This window comes from Pygoscelis adeliae, unplaced genomic scaffold, assembly GCF_000699105.1.
Source record: "Pygoscelis adeliae isolate BGI_AS28 unplaced genomic scaffold, ASM69910v1 Scaffold57, whole genome shotgun sequence".
Classification (NCBI taxonomy): domain Eukaryota; kingdom Metazoa; phylum Chordata; class Aves; order Sphenisciformes; family Spheniscidae; genus Pygoscelis; species Pygoscelis adeliae.
Genome location: NW_008825615.1, coordinates 15,994,236 through 16,012,993, shown reverse-complemented (window position 1 = coordinate 16,012,993; position 18,758 = coordinate 15,994,236). Strand labels below are relative to the sequence as shown.

Sequence of the window (18,758 nt, the reverse complement as noted above, 5' to 3'; positions counted from 1 at the left end):
TTGCAGATGACACCAAGCTGAGTGGTGCGGTTGACGTGCCAGAGGGATGGGATGTTTTCCAGAGGGACTTGGACAAGCTGGAGAAGTGGGCCCGTGTGAACCTCATGAGGTTTAACAAGGCCAAGTGAGAGGTCCTGCACCTGGGTCGGGGCAACCCCCGGTATCAATACAGGCTGGGGGATGAAGGGATTAAGAGCAGCCCTGCCAAGAAGGACTTGGGGGTACTGGTGGATGAAGAGCTGGACTTGAGCCAGCAATGTGCGCTCGCAGCCCAGAAGGCCAGGCGTATCCTGGGCTGCATCCAAAGAAGCGTGGCCAGCAGGTCGAGGGAGGTGATTCTGCCCCTCTGCTCTGCTCTGGTGAGACCCCTCCTGGAGTACTGCGTCCAGCTCTGGAGCCCTCAGCATAAGAAAGACACGGACCTGTTGGAGCGGGTCCAGAGGAGGGTCACGAAAGTGATCAGGGGGATGGAACACCTCTGCTATGAAGAAAGGCTGAGAGAGTTGGGGCTGTTCAGCCTAGAGAAGAGAAGGCTTTGGGGAGACCTTATTGCAGCCTATCAGTACTTCAGGGGGGCTTATAAGAAAGATGGCAGCAAGCTTTTTAGCAGGGCCTGTTGTGACAGGCCCATCCCAGGAAACATTCAAGGTCAGGTTGGACGGGGCTCTGAGCAAGCTGATCTAGTTGAAGATGTCCCTGCCCGTGGCAGGGGGGTTGGACTAGATGACCTTTAGAGGTCCCTTCCAACCCAAACTATTCTATGGTTCTATAAATCATTTACATTGAGATTTGTCTGCAAAGTAAAAAATTCTTATAAGGTATTTAATGGCCAAATTTTCTTCTGTTTAGCTTCTCTGTATCAATGAAATCTCTGAATTAATGTAAATTTTAATGTTGTTTACATCTATGCTCATTATTATCCAGAATTTAGTAATAGCCACTGAAGTCCAGCATGTTGAATATCATCTCTATTTGATGCTCCAGAGAACTCTAAACTCAGTTTGACGAATACATGTAGTGGTTTGGCTCTTTATTCAAAATTGAGTTACTAAGCATTAGATTATAATTCTACGGATACAAACTTTATAACAGTTAGATCACTAGGTGTCACTAGAATCACGGTTTTGAATGACTTCTGGGGGAATTCTAGCGTAGTCTATTAAGGTTCTATTCTCTTTCCCATAATTGGTTTTATTGTTTATTGTTTGAGAATAAAACTGTGTTTACCTATTTTGCTGAAAAGAACTTTATGTATTAATAACCAAATTCTGGTCTCAACATCATCCTTAGTGTTCACAGATGCAGTAGATTGTATCATATTCCGAGATAACATTAGTGCTACTGTTCTCAAGTCAGTCTTTGAATATGAAAAGACAGGAAAAACTAGGGGTATGGTATCAGTTGGATTTTTGGCTTTGTAATTAAAAAAAAGTTTGCATAAACATAGATTGCTTCTCAATAAGGGGCTGTTTTTAGCATTGCATATACAAAGAGAAGGCAGAAAACTGAGACTAATGGATAAGGTGTAAAAGCCAGGATCAGATGAAGCCTTCTTCCTCATTTGCCTGAATAGAAAGATTTCCTGCCCTCCCCCTCCATGACATTCTGTAGATTGTAGCTGAGAGTTTACTGTCATCACAGTGACCAAGTTAACCTTAAGTTCACTAACTAATGAACAAGGAAAGCCTACAGTCCTCACAAAAGTCAGGGCAAGTTTGAGGTTCATGAGAATCTGGCCAGAAGGATTTAATACAGTGATTTTTTTGAATGCATGGAAAATAACATATGAGCGAGAATCTTTGAGTTTCAGAACAGCAATTTAGAGGCCATCATTAGGACAAAAAAAAAATTGTATCATGTCCTATATTTGATGTGTAATAGATTATTCTTTTTTTTTAGCCTTACAGTAGTTATGTTAAAGATACACACTTAGGAAGAGTTGGTGTTTCATTATTACAGGGCTCAGACAACTCTTTTTGCAATAAAGGTTCTCATTCTTAAAAAAAAAAAAAAAAAAAAAATCCAAACAAAAAAAACCCAAACCTGCTGTAATTTATTTTACAGGTGTCGAGAAACTGGAGTACATGTTGATGAAACCTTATTTCCTGCAGTAGACACTAATGAAGGATTACCACTACTGATCAAAAAAGTGAGTATGTGATTTTTTTTTTTAAATAGGCCTACAGTAGTAAGCTTTAAAGTTTGAACTTGACTTTCTGACCTCAAGCATTTGAAATGTTTATTTTCAGAACATTCTGTAAACTACCTATCCATCTGAGTAGGTTTTTAAAGGTAGGCTATGGCTGTGATGATGTGACATCTTACATGAAGAAAGGATAATAAAAGTGGAGTTTTTGTATTGGTGAATAAAGAAACGAAGATTTAAATTAAAACCACGTAATGATTAACTAATCAAAAAAAACATGACTGTAATGTGGCGTATGTTTCACTGAGTTGCAATAAAATCCTGGTATTTTAAAAAAACAGAAATATTTCAAGCCTTAGCTTTGCTACAAGCAAAAAAGAAAAGACGGTGACTTAGTCTCCTTTTTATTAAAATCTAACCTAAAAAAATCTGTTATGTTCTTTCTTATTTCATATTAAAGTTCACTTTGGAAAACGTTAACTTCTACAATTATCTGTGACTCTCAAGGAGGTGATAATAAGTAGCATAGAGTTAAACACTGATAATAAATACTGTGATAAAGTGGTAGGCAAATAGGAAGTGTAGTTAATTCTGGCAGTTTTATACCGTATAATTAATAGTTTTGTGTGTCTTGTAGCACAAATGTATGCAGCCAAAAGACTTTGTTGAAAAAACTCCAGAAAATGATAGAAAGCTGCAGAGAAGACTGGACCAGATGACTAAAGAATTAGCTGTACAAAAGATAGCAATTAATGCTGGTAAGAACTACTTTGGACTAAGATTCAAATATCTTAAGTTATTTCTTTAAAGCATTTGATGGGTTTTTGGTTTTGTTACTTTTATGCATCTCACCATGAGAAATAAAGTTGACTTACTTTTTACAGAGTTCTTTGCAAGTTTGTGGTATTAAGGCATCTGTAACGATGTTAAGTATAAGGAACCTAATTGCTTCAAGTTTTTTTTGGGGAAAAAAAAAGAAACTTCACTTGAAGCTGTTATAGCATGTAAATATTAATGTGCAAATGCGATTTCTCTGTGTAGAAACTGATGTACCAGTTTTACTATTTGAAGACAATGGTTCGCTTGTATACAGCCCAGTTAATAAGATAAAAGATCAATGCACTGCAATGGAAAGAAGAATAAAGGAGATGAAGGAAAAAAGAGAAAATATTTCTCCTACTGGTAAGAAGTTACATTTTACTTAGCCATTTGTGCACGTTCATGGATATCATCTTTATTGCTGAATTTTTGGTGCACTTGTCTTGCTCTGGCCTTCAGAATTTTTTTTCATATCTTACTTGATCACATGTCCTCCCTTCTTCCCAGGTTTTGAGTAGGTGTGAATGCTTTAGCTTTTAGTTTCTTTCTATCAAAGGCCACAAGAAGTCATGGAAGACAATGATTGCAAAAAGGAATGCCTTAATTACTAGACTGGTCAAGAGGACTAATGTTTAAGCTAGACTTTCTAAACTTGTAAATTGATATTATCACAAGTTGATGAAACTTTACAGCAAGACTCTAAATCTTATTTCCTGTTAAATTTTAATGTGAATGCTGTACTTGACAAAGATTGTAATGTTATTACTCCCAGGCCAACACTTTAAAAAGGAGTCCAAAATTGATGAGAAATCTGTCTGGGTACTGAGGAACAAGATTTAAAAAAACAAATCAATTTGAATGACCTAATTGAATAAATCTAGTTGACTTCAAAATGTAGATCCTGGTGAATTAAATCTACATTGCAGTTTTCAAATTATCTTTTAGTGTTTGCATTACCTTACTGTGTAAGTATTGAGGTCTAAGTCATTAGGTTTTGTCAGTTATTATAAAAACTGTTGAAATGTGGAACATATTTGGGGGGGGGAAATCTGTAGTATTTGAAGTTTTAAGAACTCTGTGTCAACTAGACTGTCAGTTTATAGTTTCAAAAATAATTGTGGGAGGAAAGTGAAGAACCAGTGACATATGGATGGAAAAATTAAATCTTATTTATTTTAGCATGGCTTGTATTTGTTTTCTCTTTGAGTTTTAAGGTAATACCTTCAAACGTTTTGAAAAGCATTTCTGCTATATCAAGGCTTTGCTGCTAATTGCAGAATTTGACAGATTCTTTAGTAAAATTCCTCAACTGGCTTAGAAATGTCTATAATATTTTCTAAATGGTTTGCCATCATTCTTTAGTTTCAGAAAAATGTGGTGCTGAGTTATCTAGAAAAAATTTGCTTAAAATTGTAGAATATCTAACAGGTTTTTTGTTAGTATGTAAATTTGAGATACTGTTGAGCTGTCTATAATTATTTATATGGTTATAGTTAGTTGGCAAAGCAATGACTTGTCTCTTAGGATTGAGCTGTTTTGAAATAAGAATAGATGATGTGGAAATCTGTATGTTTGCAAATAAGCTAACTAGCTTATTATTTACAAATTCCTAGCTTCGCAAATGTCTCAAGTACCTCCAAGTAGTTCACCAGGAGACTGCCCACTGTCTACTTGTGTCTTAACTAATTCAGAAGATGCATTGTTACCAGGTAACTAACACAACTTTAGATATTACAGAAATTAAAAATAATACATGGCCTGTTTATCTTATTTTGGAAAGTACAGTATACTGAAATGGGAACTGAATATATTTGCTCTATCATTTATATTTAAAGCTGAATTATTTTAGTTTTTCTTAACTGGCAAAGTACGTAGAAGTAAGAACTCAAGGAAAGGAATCACATTGGATAAATGCTCTGCCTTACTGCTGTGTTGCTTGCCTCACTTCCCCCTCTTTCTTCACACCATTCCCCATTAATGGCTTCTTGTCCTGGCATGGTGTCAGTCTTCTCTGCTCTTACAGTGATCTTGTATAGAATACAGAGTGCACACTGAACAGCGTGATGTGGGAAGCGAAAAAGAGAACTGAGTGAGAGAGAGAGACCTCAGACAACAGAAATGTCTTCCAAATTTTCAGTCGAAAAACTTGGGTTTTAAATGCAAATCTAGCGTGTTCTCTAGCTTAAGTATTCAGGGATCAAAGAAATAACAAGAGTAAAAACAAATCAGCTTTTAAAATGTTTTATGGTTGCAGATGAATTCAAGTTGTTTCTTATCAAGTTTCTTAATTCTTATGAAGTTAGGGGTTTGTTCCTGTGTTTTGGCATAGTAGCAGGACGTCAGGGAGAAGATTATTGTGAAGGCTGTTGAGCTATGTTAGTGGGCATCTTAACAGCATTAATCATGTATTGCAGTGGGTATCTACTTCAGACCTCATGTCTTCTGTCAGTCACATGAGCAAAAAGCTGAAGTCAGATGCTTGTGTTTGATCTCAATAGAAAAGTAAGGAGAAGACAGTCTTTAGAATTCATAATGAAGTCCACTTGAGTGGTCTGCCTACTCTCCGTTCTACCCCAACAGTAAGCTATACCTCATGCTGTTTTCAAGTGTTGTATTTTGTTGACATAATACAGGAATTCTGTCCTGCTGGCTTACATGAGAACAGAGTCGGGATCTTGTGGCCTGAGACAGCTTGGTATGTCTTCATGCAATGTTAGGGAGAAGTAATAGCTTAATACTGGAAGTAGCATAGCTGTGCCAACAAACTTTTTTATTTTGGTAAATTAGTCGTGTGCTGATGAGGTTGAACATCGTGATTTGAGAGCTTTACCTTGAGTATGTCCCTCCAACATTACCACTGCACAATGTGATTTTATATTAAGAATAGACCTCCACATCCCGTGACAATATTCAGTGTAGCTTCCATCTCTGATGCTCTGTGATGGTGACTCTTTTGTTTGTGCTTGTGAGATACATGAGAGTATGTTGGTTAATAATGGTTAAAAAAGTTCAAGAATCCAGTTTAATTTGAGGATTGAAGTTAAGTCTTTTTCAATTGTCAATATGGGAGTCCGATGATGTCATGTGAAAACTTCTTTTTTCATCTCCGTATATTTAATTTTTCTGAATTTAGCTAGCTACACCATATGTTTAAAAATATTGTTTATATTTAGTAAGCAAATAACATCAAGACTTTCCCTAAAACCTACAGGAGCACTTACAGAAGGAGTATTGCTGAAACTTTGCATTCAACATGTACTTAAACAAAAGCATCTATTGCAAGAATCAGATTGTATAACAACAACTGGATTTTTAAAGATGTATTCTGAATAATCAAAGGTACTAGCCTGTTTCAGAGGAATTTATTGTGAAGAGTTATGAATGGATTCTGTATATGACCTCCCCCAAAATCATTTCATAAGAATAGCTGCAAGAAATGATATATTTTCCACATTCTAATTATTTTTAATACATTGTGTTGATATATGTGGTATGATACTATGATGTATTTGATTTCATCTTAGCTGCAAAAACTACAGGGTGGTGGTAATGCTGTGGTAGTAAAAATGATTATTCAGTTTCCAGTATTACTTATAGCTAGTTATATCAGTGTAAAATCATGCTGGTTTTCTCCACAAATGGAAGAGTGAAAGGGAGTTCCTCTGCTGCTTTGTTTCAAGAAAGCAGAACAGGATTTATGGATACTTATTACCGCATAAGGAGACATGATAGCTAAAGCTATTGTGGCTTCTTGTCAACATAGAACGTGCTTTGTTTCTAATCCGTTTTCTATTTAGTTTTTGATGACTTGCCGTATAATATCCAGAGAAGTGCCTAAATCCTTCTTTTCTTCTTTCAGTAATTTCATATCTGTTTTATTAAGAGATTTGGTACTCTCTGTGTTCTGTTAAATACACTTATATTGCCACTTCTCATATTTTGCAGGAGAACAAATGGAAGAGTGCTTGAACTCAAGTTATGATTATCTTTGGGGAACTGGTATATTAAAGAGAGAGAAAACAGAGGGAGTAAAACACACCTGCGATACTTGGACTGATATTAATGTATCCATGAATGCATCAGTGAATTCTCCCTCACATAGCTATGAGCAGGAGAGCTTAACACCAAAACAACATAGCAGAAGAAGCTTAAGAAAGAAACAGATTTTACAGCACACTTTGGATCCTAAATTGTCTTTAGAAAAGAAAGACCTAAAACAGTTTCCAAAGAAAAATCAGAAGGATGAAAATAGCATGACTACTTCAGTTGCAAATGAAAGTTCTCTTCTTCAGATCAAGGGCTTGGGTCATATTACTCCTTCCAAAAAAATAGTCAAGTTAAATACTGTTCCTACTTTGACTGGCAGTCTCTCTAATTCACCTATGAGCAGTGAAGACTTTAATACATGTTCATTGGATAGAAACTTCCCTGTTGACAGAAATGATTGTATTCTTGAAGACAAGAAGAGGAAGAAACTACAAACACTATCTAGTTTGAAACTGGCTACCTCAGAACTGGGTGCATCAGGGTGTAAAGAGTTCTTGCAAGCAGCTACTACATATAGCAAGTCTTTTTGCACTGAAGAGTCTTCTTATGAAGACTTCTTTTCATCATCTAATTTGAATGAAAATGAAGTACAAGTACGAGTACCAAAGGAATCACAGAATCCTCCTGAAGTTTGTTGCAAAGACCCTTTTACAAGCATGGACTCCTTTGATGTGAGTTTCTGTAAGCCACATACTTCCAAGAAAAGTACGAAAAAATCTATTCCAGCAAATGATGTTTCAGTAAAGAAAAATTTCAAACCAGCTGAACACCCTGGAAGTGTGCCATTAAACTATATGTCAGATGGCGAAAAAGCTGACACTGCAGAAGCTCTAGATTCTGATGATGTGAATAGGCTGCCTCAGCATGCTCTTGAAAAATCCTACAGAACCAATGTGAATTACTGTACTGGCACTACTGGTAAGTCACTACATAGAGATGGAAAGTGAAAAGATATCATACTGCATTAGATATACTCATGCAACTAAATTGCAAAATGAACTGCCATTCCCAAGGGAAAAATATTTTAGAGTTACACCAAAAGAAGAAAGCGCTACAGTACTGATTTTATTTTTGAGTAAAATAAATGAGTGCATAGGATCCAAAAGAACACCCTTTTTTTTCCCCCATACATTACAAACGCAAAGAAGTCACCAAGAGATAAGGAAACTGTGCTCACAAAATGCAACAAAAGTACGTGAGCCTTCTTTTTCCCCTGATGCTTGGTATTCTGTAAACTTTCTGCTGCTATTCAAAATCTGTTTAAGTAACCAAGGTCTTTCTGGTTCAAATGTTATGGTGCTCTTGTAAATTGTTTATAAGTAACTCCTCATCATAGGGTCCCTTGTTCAAATTATTTTTATTTCACTAGTTAAAATTGCTACCTTAGATTAATTGCAGTTAAGGGCATAAAATCTCTAGTGGAAAAGAAATATTTGAGCTAGCAATATTTCTAACGTGCTATGATGAAGATTGAATAAGACATCTGAGGGTATGTGCAAGAGTTGCAATGTAAGCATCTTTTTCAACCATGGCTTTTTTATGTTGAACTGATCTTAGTTTTTAATAATAATTTTAAGATTTTTTATATTTGAGTGTTTTTAAGGTGGTTTAGCCTAAGTTATTTCAATGTAAATGTATACTAGAATATTGAATCTTGGGAACTTCCCTGAAAAATGCTCCTAACTTGCATTGGGGTAATCACTTTCAGATTTTGATATTTTGAGCTGTTTGTCAAGCTTTATATAGGGTTAAATATTTGTAATTACAATTGTATATTTTAGTCATTTGTTTTCCCTAGAAAATTCTGCAGCAGTGCATCAATGAATTATATAAAATTAATTATTAACTTAAAGGGCTCAACAAACTTGGTATCAGATTTATGAAATCATCCAGTGGAAATGTTGAATGGTGACTGTGCTTTTATCTGTGGGTAATAAGTTGCTGAACTGTGAGCTGCTATTTTGGGTTCGTTACATCTGTATTTTAATACCTGGAGTGCATCATTGTAACACAGTTAAAAAAAAAAGTTGATGCAGGTGTATGTTATACAAGTATAAATCTACACACATAAATGTATGAACCCACAGTATGTGTTTTTTGCCATGTGGCAATGTACTAGAAGATGATCCTTAAATTATGTATTTCTTAATGTCAAAGAACAGTCTGTTTTTCATTAAACAATCATGAAAACAAATGGGGGAGGGAGAAAATGTTTACTGCTTTTAAACTTAGGTATGCCAGTTAATTTTAGAGGTAATTCTAACTTTTAAATTCTAGTGATTAAATTATGATCAGTGTTCTAGCCTGTTAAGCTTTTATTTTCTCGCTGGACAACTTGTTTAAGATAACAGATTTTGGAGGAGAGGAAAAAGGAACAGTATTCAGCAAACAAAAGTTATCTGATGTTTATACTTTTTATCCTTTTTGTTAGGAACTTCTGAAAGTCTCAATTTGTTTCTAGTGATTTTAATAATATTTGTGATTTATCAGTGATGGCCATTTTCCCAATTATAATGTATTCAGCTTCGTGCATCTGTTGTGTAGTCAAGTAGAACCTCAAGTTTGACAGCTCAAATGAGCTCACTTAAAAATGGAAGGAATCAATAATGAAAGATGAGTTGTATTTTCCCTAATGCAAGTTCTGTGGAAGAAAATGAACATCTTGTTTTAAACGTAACTACTGTGATACTGTATGATGGAATAATTGATTTTCATTAAATACAGGTTTAATATTTCCTTTTTTTTTTGCTTGAATGTAAGTTATTTCTTGTCCCTCTTAATTAGTAAATAAATAGTAAATTGCTTTGTTTTTCTGTATGTTGTATGTGATTTGAAAACTGGTAAATACAGTATATTATTTTTAAAAGCTAAAGAATTCATTCATATATACAGTTAGGAGTAATCAAATATATACAGATATGATTAAATTTTATATGGATATTTTAAATGTCAAACATTTTTCTTGCCCCTTTTTTTCCTTGTGTTTTTAGGTCAGTGGCACACTTACCCAGTGTCTTTAATGACAAGAAATAAGGTTTGATAAGCTTTCTTTCCACAGACTACTTGGAACATTTGATTGGAAGTATAACATGCAGGCTAATCTGAAACTAACTTTTCAAGTCCTAATGCTTATGTTGTAGCAAACTTCAGGTTCCTTTGTAGGGTACACTCAAGGCTGCCCAGTTGTTCTGCTGAACAGCGCAGGCATAAACATGGCTATTTATTTTCATCTTACTCCAAGTCATGAATCAAGTACAGAACTGTCACAGATACAAGAGTTGAAATTAATTAGGCATTATAAGAATATTAAAAGATGCTTTCCTATTCAGATTCACTTTTGCTTTCTCAGCTTTGTTTCTGGAGATGAAATAAATTTTCTATCCTGATTAAACCAGCCATACCTGATAAATTACAGTGCTCTGTAATCAATAAGTGCTGTGTAACTGGGTTTTGTGTGTCAGTGCCTAAATTTTTAGCAGTTACAAAGTGAGGAAAATGGTGGCTTTTCTCTGTCATGAATATAAGTTTATGGAAATGCCATAATACTATCTTTTGTGAAAATTAATGATCTATGTCACTGGGAGAGTCTAAGAACTTCTTTGTCATTCATGCTGTAAATTGCTTTACTTTGAAATCCAGTCTGTCGGCTTATAACTTTTTTAGTAGGGCTGATGGTAGGGTAAGTTAGCAGTTGAACCACATGGTTTAGAATGCCAATACTTGCTCAGATTTGATGAATTCCTATGACTTTTCATCTGAAAGCTACAACAACAAATAATATTGGGCAAGGAATGCAAGAGTACTCTCTTCTAAGCTTTTATCATCCTAAAATAATTTAGAAATTTGAACTGGGACTTAGCATTATTTCCAGTCTTAAAAATAAACTTAAGGCTTATCTGAGTGAATTACAGATACTTACGGTGAATGTGGGATGCAAATATTATCTTAGTTGGCCAAAAGACATAAACTGAGACCCATTATAGTGTAATTAATGTAGTTCAATGTTAAGATGGGGAATCTGAAATATTCTCTTATTTGCATGATGAAGTTTAATTTAGATGAATGAGTTTTACGTGAGGTGCTAGGTGCTTAATGCTGCTAAAATACTGTTGGTCTTTAAAAACACACATGTGAAAACTTCCATAGATTTGATGTGCCTTTTTTTTTCCTTCAGTTTTGGAAGCAGAAAAGCTCAACAAAAATATTGTATTATGTCCTCTCTTGACATTTAATTATGTCCTTTTAAAAAATAAATGAGGGATGAAGAAGAAAGCTATTTCTTGCTTGATTCCTTGTTCTGTTTATCTTCACAAAAAGTTTAACTAAAACTAATTATTAAAACAAAAAAGGACAAATATTTCTGAATAGAGGAACAGGTTGAGGATTATTTTGATGTAGTCAAATTTACAAAGCCTGATGACGCTTGTCCTAGAGCACATAACAAGCTAGATGAAATTGTTTTAAACCATTAACAGGTTCTCAAAGAGAACCTGGTGGGCATACAAGCTTTCAGAAGACTTGAAGAAATTTTGTTCTGAATAGCAAAAACTTGGTATTTGTCCATGCTGGAATAATAACTACAATAATAATAACACCACAAGTTATTAAATATTCTGTGGATATGTACCTGAAGGATTACTAATGATGGCAAATTCAGACTTACTTTCTTCATAGTTGTGGTAAATAACTCTGTGGATAAATACAAAATAGTAGATATGATATAGCTTAATTTCAGTGACACTTCGTTATGAGAACACTATACTATATATAAAATTTTTATTAGATAGGCATGATTGATTTGATTGAACAAAAACTAGCTTATTGTGCCTAATCATTACTTTGCTTTTTAACTCGAAGGAAATATCAAATGGAATTTTGAAGATAATATTCTGATTCAAAACTTCTCACTGGTGATAAATGATCATGAATGAGTAGAAGCTTAAATTGCAAATTAAAGTCACTCTAATTTGTTGTAATACTTCAGAGGGCTATCAGAATTGTTGATATTGATACCAGTCATTGAGCAATGTTTTAGAATAGAATTCAGGGGATCTAATGAACCATAGTGGCATGAGTTAGCTGTGTATTTGAACTAAATTTAGGGATAACTAACAGTGGATGAAATTGCTTCAAAAAGTTCTGTCAACCTTATCTGGAATACCCTAGGAAAGGCTACTAAAGATGAAAACTCCTTACTTGTGACTGAGCAACTGCTTTAAAAAGAAGCAATCAGGGAAAAACAGACAATAGACAGTGAAGCTTGAGACCAACAGGATGGAAAAGCTGGAAAGTGCTTGAGAAGTCCTGATAGTCAGAAGAGAAGTAGGAACCAGATTGCAAAGAATAGTCCTCATATATGTAATGCATAAGATCCCCAAGCTGATAATCAGAGGAGGTGATGGACTTCATCCCCTGTTCCTGCTTTCCTGTAAATATGAAGAACCAACAAGAGTGAACCATAACTGGAAAGAGGTCCAAGCATACAGGTCTTGAGACTTTAATCGCAAGTCGGACAAGAGCTGCGGAGCTTGAGCATTCAGGCGAAGAGTGGCAAAAGGAGTATTACACCACTTCTCACCGCCCCCCTGCCCCGCCAACCCACCCCTCCAAAAACGAAACCAAAACAGTGGATTGTCTATTACAATGACTGAAATAACTTACTGGAAATTAACAGAGACATACCTTGCTTTACACCCACCTGCTTGAGGTAAAGCAATAGAGTAGATGATCTCCTGACACCCTTTGCAGTCCTGTGGTTGTTGGGGTTTTTTTAAGACTCAAAATGCATGTTTAAAAATTGTTTTCCACGTAAAAAGAGTTAAATTTAAATTTCCTAGCTTTTTTTATTGTATGGCAAGATCTTTCCTACTTGCCATCAGTCTTGCTCAGTGATTGAAGATGATGGGCCTCAGTGCAATACTAAATAAAATTAACATAGTTAAGAAATTAGTTCTCCCTTTGTTAAATGACACTTTGTATTTAAATATTGAGTTTAAATTAACAATTGTACCTGAAAGCCAGGTTTACTTGTATTACACAAAAATTACTGTAATACTGTGTAAATTCACGTGAAACTTGCAACTTTAGTGTGAAGAAGTGATTAAATTTTGACTAGTTTAAAGGTAACAATTTTAAAAGTAATCGGTAATGGAAAATATTTGTAATCATTTTTTGTGTTGTAATTTGTTGTTGTTGTTCTGTCATCTCAAGGATTAAGAGTTTAAGTAGCTGCCAGAGGACAAACAAATGATTCTTAGTTATATATGCAGTCAGACTAGTAGATATGGATAGTACCCTTCAGTATTTTCCAAAAGTAATCAGAAGGAGCTTATTTGGGAGGTGCTGAATTTAGGCCACTCTAATCACTAATTATTAAACTTTCTTTAACTGGTCTCATACATTTCTTTGAAATGAAAAACTAATGAATGTCCTAAAGTAGACTCCTTTGAATTAAATTTTGGAAAATGATCTACTTAAATCTTCAGTAATTAAAACTTCTTTGATCAAAAGATAGATCAAAGTTTTTCATCTTATGAAAGCAAGCTAATTTCTCAAATGATTCAAAAGTTTATTATTTAGTGCTTAAAAAAGTCATCCTGACAGTGTTGAAGAATTAAATATATGTTAATTCACAAAATACGTGGTGAAAAATACTGCTTTTTGGCAGCCACATTAGAGTACATTCTTATGGATGGTGCCTTTTTATAAATAATAGGACTGATAAGCCTGCATGCATACGCAATCCTTGCCTGCTAACAGCTTGCTAGATTTGCTTGCAGAGTGTTTGAAAACATGTTTCGGACCTTCAGGCCATTTCAGATAAACACGGTGTGTACTGAAAGCATTGACATTCAATAAGAAAGTACAAATCTAGCCACCACTGCTTCAAATATCTCTGTATTCAGAGAACCTGCAAATTTTGTAATAAATAGAAAGCAATTTAGCTGATTCTCTACTTGTAGTTAATATAAGGTTTTCAAAATATTGGTAATTGGGCGTTTTACAACTAGTTTATTTACAAGATCAGATACTGAAAGATGAAGTCAGATGCTTGAGTGTCATTCTTTTTTCCATAACTGAAATATAATGGAAAAATAACTGGTACAAATTATTAACTTAGATTTCTTAATTGTACATAGCTCTATGTGCTATGATAAAATAATTGGTGGCAGTTCCATTTCACAAGATTGCATTTTTCATTTCAAGTTTCTAAATTTGGTTTCTAGGTGATGAAAATGAAGTTTCAGAGTGTCATGTTACTGATGGCTCTCGCAAAGTTTTTAATGAACAAAAGAATAATCACAATGGGGGGTTAAGAAAAGCTAGAAGACTCCAAAAGGTCAGTTTAACTGGACATATTGTTTGTTAAGCTCTTTCTTTTTCTTGGAGAATCACTGAGTGCCTTTGTATGTACAAGAAAAATGCATTCTCTATGCACTATCAATTTAGAAGCTTTTCTGAATCTCGCTTTCCTTGAAATGTTATGCGAATGGTGTTCAAAGACAATACGTATAACCATGGAACTCAGTTTTCTGGTAACTTGTGGTGGCAGAGTCCGTGCCAAATTGACATCGTAAAGGAGGTTGGTAAGTCAGCTCAAACTGATTTAGTTGAAAAGCCGCTGAAGTAACCTGAAAAGATGCCTATGCTTTTTGGAGGAGTGAGTTAGTTACTAAATGGGGTAGGGTTTGTTGTTTGTTTTATAGTGGATCATCCCCAGTGGATGTTTCTGCAGGATAAAGACTTATGCAATATTTTCTTCTACGTTCAGGTAAAGCTAAATTTCTTAACTTACTATTTGAGCTCAGTTTCGATGTTAAAAAAAGTGAGAGGATTGGGTCAGCACTGAATCTTTTTTTAGGTGTTTTTCCCTTGTAAAAGTTTTTTCTAAGTAAATATAAAACTGATCAGGAAAATAAATAGTAGTTCTCTTCATCAGTAAGTAGCAAGTCATACAATTAAAATGAGCCCTGAATTGTTTTGAGAATGGGAAGTCCTAAAGCACTAAAAGATGTCTGAGGTAATTAATTCTATGAAATAAATTAGACAGGTGTTTCATTGGTAGCTATTGGAGTTTCAAAGAGAATGATCACAGATTTTGATCCTCTTTTATGTAAAAGTTCTGAGCAGGTGCAATTACTAGGCTGTTCAACCTTTTAAACATCCTGAAGATGGGATATTAATCTCCATGGAGCAATGATCTTCTTTGGGTTAAAATTATTATTTGACTTTTTGCCTACATCTTACTGCTTGTTACATTTCTTAAGTATTTGTTCACTTTCTTTTCCTAAATACATACGAACATATTATTTGTATAACTAATAACTAAGTATTATATAGAATGTATAAATCAACTTCACTCTAGATCTATGTCCTATAGAAACATTATAAGATGGTCTACTTTTTAGGCTAAAGCATCTGCCCAGAACAGTTTCATTTCCTGCTGCAGAAATCTGACTAAAGCTGCTAAATGTATATCCACAAACTATAGTCAATGGCTCTTCCTAAGGCTATCTGCAGAAATGGTGCTTGGAGATTTGTCAGATTTGTTTGTACTGATTCCTTCTCCTGTGTAATTACGCTACAAGAGCATTATACCGTAGTGCTAGTTTTGATTCATTTCTCTTAAGAAAAGATCCCAACATAACTATTGCATATGGAAGAGAAACAAAAAACAGTATGAACTTCTTTTTTATTCCTCCCCTTTTTCAAACCTGGCCTTGCAGTCAAAGGTGGTATCTTTGAATGGTTCTGCTTGGTGTCTGCTTGCAAAGCATGCTCTGTGAGGTGTTCAACAGTAGCAAAAGCTAAGTAGTAGCTGGAGAAAATTCCTATTCAGTGTTTTGAGATGGCTTCTTTCATCCATCCATTTCAGCCAGGTGACAATACAATTTGACTCAAGTATCAGTAAAATAGCAGCACATACTTTCTTTCATGTCTTGAATGCTTTTTTAAATAACTTTAAAGGTTTCCAGTTGCAGTTTGACTGTGCAAATTCATACAGAAACAATGTTGAGGGTTTTTTTTATTGAAAAGTAAAAACTTCACAAAAGGATTTTATGTGGATGTTTTTATGTCTGGCAACCAGACTGTTGCACTGAAAAGTTTTACTTCATATTTTCCTCAAGCAATTGTCTGTTAAAATAGATTAAATATTTATGAGTATGTCTATTCAAGATCTATTTTTCCATTGTTTGTATGCATACATACATGCAAAATTTATAAAGCCAATGTTGGGGATCCCTAGGAAATTCTTAGTGAAGCAATTTTAAGAGGACATTGTTTTGAATGAAATTAGACTGAGTGTCTGAATTTTTGTAAAGAATTAAGTTGCAAAGCTTCTCTAGTACCACTCACAATATGTTCTCGAAGCTTTTTAAAAACAACCAAACATAATTAAAACATTTTAATAAACACTTTTTTCAATGGCTGCAGCTTAAACATTGCAACATTTTGCTAATGTTTGACAATGTGAAAGTGAAGTTAGAAAATTTTAGTTTGTTTTCTTTGCCCGAAACAAAAAGTGTATGAGAGAAATAGCACAAATATTTTTAAAAATATGATTTTATTGAATCATAGTATTATGAAGAATTTTCTAATGTTTATTTAAATCTTAAAAGAAAGCTTATGTTAAAAATCCAAGTGCAAAAGAAATGCCATTTTCTAGCTATTTTAATGGACTAACGTTTCTAGAGATGTGACTATGTGAATCTCCAGACCTTTCATATCTAAAAAAGAAAAAAAGACAAAAACTTTAAATTATAGTCACTGTAGAGTACATGCAGTTTTGTACTGAGTAGTTCCAATATGAGGCTTCAGATCATATTGCTGGTGTTCTGGGAATCTGTTGTAAATGTAATCTGTTGAATTCGTTGCTTAGCTCTAAGTCTCTTAATTGGGGAAGCAATGCAAATTGCAGTTAGTTTTTTTCATAGAAAAAGAGTTTGAAATTGAATACCTTTTTAAAAAGACTTTAGATGTTTGCTGAATGTAATTCCTAGGCAATGTCTGAACTGAAGCTTTTTAGAGTACTTTAGTTATAACTCATTCACTACAGTGTAAACTACAGTGAACACTATGATTAAAACTCATTGGCTACAGTGAATGCGTGTCAGTAGGCATTTGGAGGTCACTCTGTGATGGTAAATATTAAAAAAGCCATACAAAAATACCTTTAGGAAATATGACCAGGCATGTTAAGATTATTTACTTCCACGGTTATTTGAATTTGTCATTTGTAGTTTCTTTAATTTAATATAAATCAAGCTGTAGATTCTGTATTTCTCTGCTGTGCTATTGTGTTATGCATTTGTTTTCTTCAAAACCTCATGCAGGTTGAGCTTCTTGTATATTGTTTTAGCTGAAGTTAAAATCAAGAATTACTTTGTTCAGGTACTTTTATATCACAATTTTAGATTACAAGTACTCACTTTTTCTTTCTTTATCTATACTATTTATATAGGCATGCTTATTGTACTCTTTAACATGGAAGACTCCTAATCAAAGTTATCTAAAATTGTACTGTCAACTAACAGAAGCCATGAAGACAGAGCACTTTTTAATGGCAGCTGCAGGCATGTTGGGGAAACATAAGATTTTTCAGGAATCTTTAATGGCTTCAGGAACAAGCTTTTTGGATTTAAAACCATACCAGTACCCCAAAAACCCCAGGAGTTTTGGTGTGTTGTACATATTCAAATGCAGTGCATAAAGATAGATTTATAAAACTGGCCTATAGGTTTGAACTTCTTAGTTTTAAGACATGACAACCCATAATTGAGGATAGTTCTAGATTCTTCTCATTCAGAGTTGGTAAGGATGAACACTGTGAATTAATGCCTATGAATGTCAGCAGGTGGCTTCCCTGGTCTAGAAATCTAAGTTGATGATACTGGATTGCAGGGATAAAATAATCCCTTTATGCATTGTGATGCATTTTTCAATTATTCCATGGAATTCAATACATTGTTCTTTGTTGCTTTGCATAGGGAAGACGAAGTGCAATAACTAAAAATCATAAAGCCAAAAACGTATTCAAACACATCAGTTACAGCGGTGTTATTCTGTTGGTATCAGGGTTGAGTGCTCATTTCATTGCTTAATGTCACAAAAATGTTTACATTTATCACAACACCTGTTGCATGTCACAAATGTAAACATTTTGCACTTTAAACAGATCAGAGAGAGACTCATTATGAATAACCAGTTAATTGCCATTTTTATTCAAATAAAAAGTTGTTTCATATTTTTAGAGGGATATGAGAGATGATAGTTGTTTTTTTTTAAGGATATAACAGTATCACATCACTAGAAATGAAGTGGGAATAAATTTTGCACTCAAAAAAACCCTTAAAATATTGTCTTCTGAGTGGATAAAATAAACTCTTCAACCATGTGAAAAAAAACACTTAAGCATCATGAGGGATAATTAAAACCATATTTTTGCAGAGAAGACATTATGGACTTAACTGAAATTCCTTCAGTTTTGTTTTTAAACAGATTCATCTTGGCTTGTATTTCCGTAGCTCTTGGATTTGGGTGAAGGTAAAGTTATCAACACTGAATTTAAGAGTTTTTTGAGAGAAGAGAAATTTTTTACAAAGAATCTAAGCTCATGCTGTGGAACAACTAGTGTGAAGCAGGCCATCGTTAGATCGTGTTATTAAAATCCTTCTTTTTGAAAATATTTTATTCATGGCAAAACAAATTTTAATATTCTGAAAAATCTGTAACTATAAAACATGAA

General features: G+C 34.3%; 1 protein-coding gene across 1 annotated transcript in view; it reads left to right on the top strand.

The window, feature by feature from the left end:
- The window catches only part of MCPH1 (microcephalin 1), a 183,353-nt gene that overhangs the window by 51,888 nt on the left and 112,707 nt on the right, over positions 1 to 18,758 (top strand). Inside the window, exons 4-9 of the mRNA XM_009333260.1 lie at positions 2,065 to 2,149; positions 2,784 to 2,904; positions 3,188 to 3,328; positions 4,579 to 4,674; positions 6,911 to 7,112; positions 14,234 to 14,351. Of these exons, the coding sequence (XP_009331535.1) occupies positions 2,065 to 2,149; positions 2,784 to 2,904; positions 3,188 to 3,328; positions 4,579 to 4,674; positions 6,911 to 7,112; positions 14,234 to 14,351 (763 nt within the window). The remainder of the gene's footprint in view (positions 1 to 2,064; positions 2,150 to 2,783; positions 2,905 to 3,187; positions 3,329 to 4,578; positions 4,675 to 6,910; positions 7,113 to 14,233; positions 14,352 to 18,758) is intronic.